Here is a 2525-nt window from a genome sequence, read left to right on the forward strand (position 1 = left end):
AAAGAGTGAGAGAAACAGAAAAAAGAGAGAATTTTATTGTGCAATTGCTAATCTGAGTCAACCCCCTTACAAAATACTTTTATACAGGTAACTATAGAACTAACCCTTATCAACCTTGTAACTAAACCAAAATCTTTCCCGTTGAAACTACAACCCAGAAGTAGCATTAAATATGCAAGACCATAACTTTAAGTGATTTAGATCTGATAAGGATTTCCTTTCTGTACCCAAAAAAATCTGATAAGGACAGGCAAGTAAATGCCAAGATGACTTGACATTGGTTAACGTTTCTTTTTTTAAAACATTCCTGTTAATGGCATGCGTGAAAACCCTACTTTAGTGTTACCTGAAATATGGTTACTTCCAACTTTGTTTTTCAATTTTATGTCTGCTTCAGTTGTTTCCCCCCTCCCCCTGATGTGTGCAGTTGCATTTTTTTTAGTTTAGATTTTTATTAGAAAAATGGACTTCAAAACATTGTAAGAGTTCCGTACAGGTGATGGGGATCAATTTCAGAAGGCTTTGGAGGTTTTATCTGAAATGAAAGGATTAGGATTGCGCCCAAACAGTATCACATTCTCAATACTTATCGTGGCAAGTGAGAAGTAAGCGATCTAAGTGGATTTGTTGTTGTCAAACTAATGATTTAGTTTGGGTTCTTACTTTGCCAAATTTGTTTTCTTCATTCTTTTGTAGGAAGGATGATATGGAAGCAGCTCAAATGCTCTTTTCTCAAGCCAAAAAGGATGGTGCACCCCCTACTCTCATCATGTGTAGATGCATAATTGGTGAGTGTTGTAGGATTTTGTCTGATTAATCAATTTTTTTTGTACTTGCTTTAAAAGCACGTGGTTCCCAATGTTACTTCTTTTACTTTCCCTCATCTAGAGCTTTGTTATTAAAAGTCTATTGTCTTACTAATTGAGGTTTGCAAATACATTGAAAATTTAAGTTATATTTAACTTTTGCATTTTTATTTCACGTTTACATATTGTCAAGAATTAGAGTAAAAATATATTTCTTGAATGAATTATATTGGTAATACATCAGATATATATATACTAGATTATTTAACAACCAAATCCTATTAGTACTCATATATAACTAAATCCCTATTAGTACTCATATATAACTAAATCGCTATTATTACTCCTATTCAACCGAATCCCTATATTGAGGGATATTAAATATAAACAGATTTTGACACTCCCCCTCAAGCTGGTGAATAGATGTTCTCCATTCCCAGCTTAGATACAATTTTTTTCAAAGTTGCTGCTGTTTAGCCATTTAGTTAGAAGATCTGCAAGGTTGTCTTGGGATGAGACATATCGAGTGCAAATTAGGCCACTGTCGAGTTTTTCTTTGGTGAAATGTCTATCGACTTCAATATGCTTGGTTCTATCATGTTGCACTGGATTATGTGCTATGCTAATAGCAGATTTATTATCACAATAGAGTTTCATTGGTTTATCCCACTTTATCTTCAGGTCCTCCAAAATGATCTTCAACCACAATAATTCACATATTCCTTGTGCCATTGCCTTAAATTCTGCTTCAGCACTGGATCTGGATACCACACTTTGTTTCTTACTCTTCCAAGTCACAAGATTCCTACATAGAAAAGTGCAATATCCTGTGGTTGATCTCCTATCTATAACTGACCCTGCATAGTCAGCATCAGTATATGCTTCAAGACTCACATTTCCATTTCGTTTGAACAAAATTCCTTTTCCTGGGGTCCCTTTCAAATATTGCACGATTCTGAGTGCAACTTGCAAGTGTACCTCCTTTGGTTGATGCATGAATTGACTGACTAGGCTTACAACAAATGCAATATTAGGTCTAGTATGTGACAGATATATGAGTCTTCCAACTAATCTTTGGTACATTTCCTTGTCAACTGCAATGTCTTCTTTTGCATTTCCCAAATGTAAATTTGGATCGATTGGTGTACTAGCTGGCTTGTATGCTGTCTTGCCTGTTTCCTGCAGAAAATCTGTAATATATTTTTGTTGGGATATAAAAATCCCTTTCATAGAGTGAGCCACTTCAATTCCCAAGAAATACTTCAATTTTCCCAAGGTTTTAATCTCAAATTCTTTGGCTAGGTGTTGTCCTAACAATTGTTGCTCCTATTCATCATCACCGGTCACTATAATGTCGTCCACATATACCAATAACACTGTTACTCCCCCTGACTCAGAGTGTTTGATAAAGAGGGTATGATCTCCTTGGCTTTGTTTGAAGCCTAGACCAACCATGACTCTAGCAAACCTCCCAAACCATGTTCGTGGTGATTGTTTAAGCCCATATAGAGCCTTCTTTAGCTTATAAACGGTGTTGGCAGCAATATGCTCACTATATCCAGGGGGTAAGTCCATATAAATCTCTTCTTCTAGATCTCCATGGAGGAATGCATTTTTTACATCAAATTGGTGCAAGTTCCAACTGTAATTAGCTGCTAGAGATAATATCACTCGGACGGTGTTCATTTTTGCAACCGGAGCAAATGTTTCCAAGTAATC

The 2525-nt window shown here is 35.9% G+C and overlaps 1 protein-coding gene across 1 annotated transcript in view; it reads left to right on the plus strand.

The window, feature by feature from the left end:
- LOC101510829 (pentatricopeptide repeat-containing protein MRL1, chloroplastic) overlaps window positions 1-2525 on the plus strand; it is a 17123-nt gene that overhangs the window by 6084 nt on the left and 8514 nt on the right. Inside the window, exons 12-13 of the mRNA XM_004505769.4 lie at window positions 497-605; window positions 697-788. Coding sequence (XP_004505826.1) covers window positions 497-605; window positions 697-788 — 201 coding nt within the window. The remainder of the gene's footprint in view (window positions 1-496; window positions 606-696; window positions 789-2525) is intronic.

Source organism: Cicer arietinum, chromosome 6 (genome assembly GCF_000331145.2).
Source record: "Cicer arietinum cultivar CDC Frontier isolate Library 1 chromosome 6, Cicar.CDCFrontier_v2.0, whole genome shotgun sequence".
In the NCBI taxonomy this organism is placed as follows: domain Eukaryota; kingdom Viridiplantae; phylum Streptophyta; class Magnoliopsida; order Fabales; family Fabaceae; genus Cicer; species Cicer arietinum.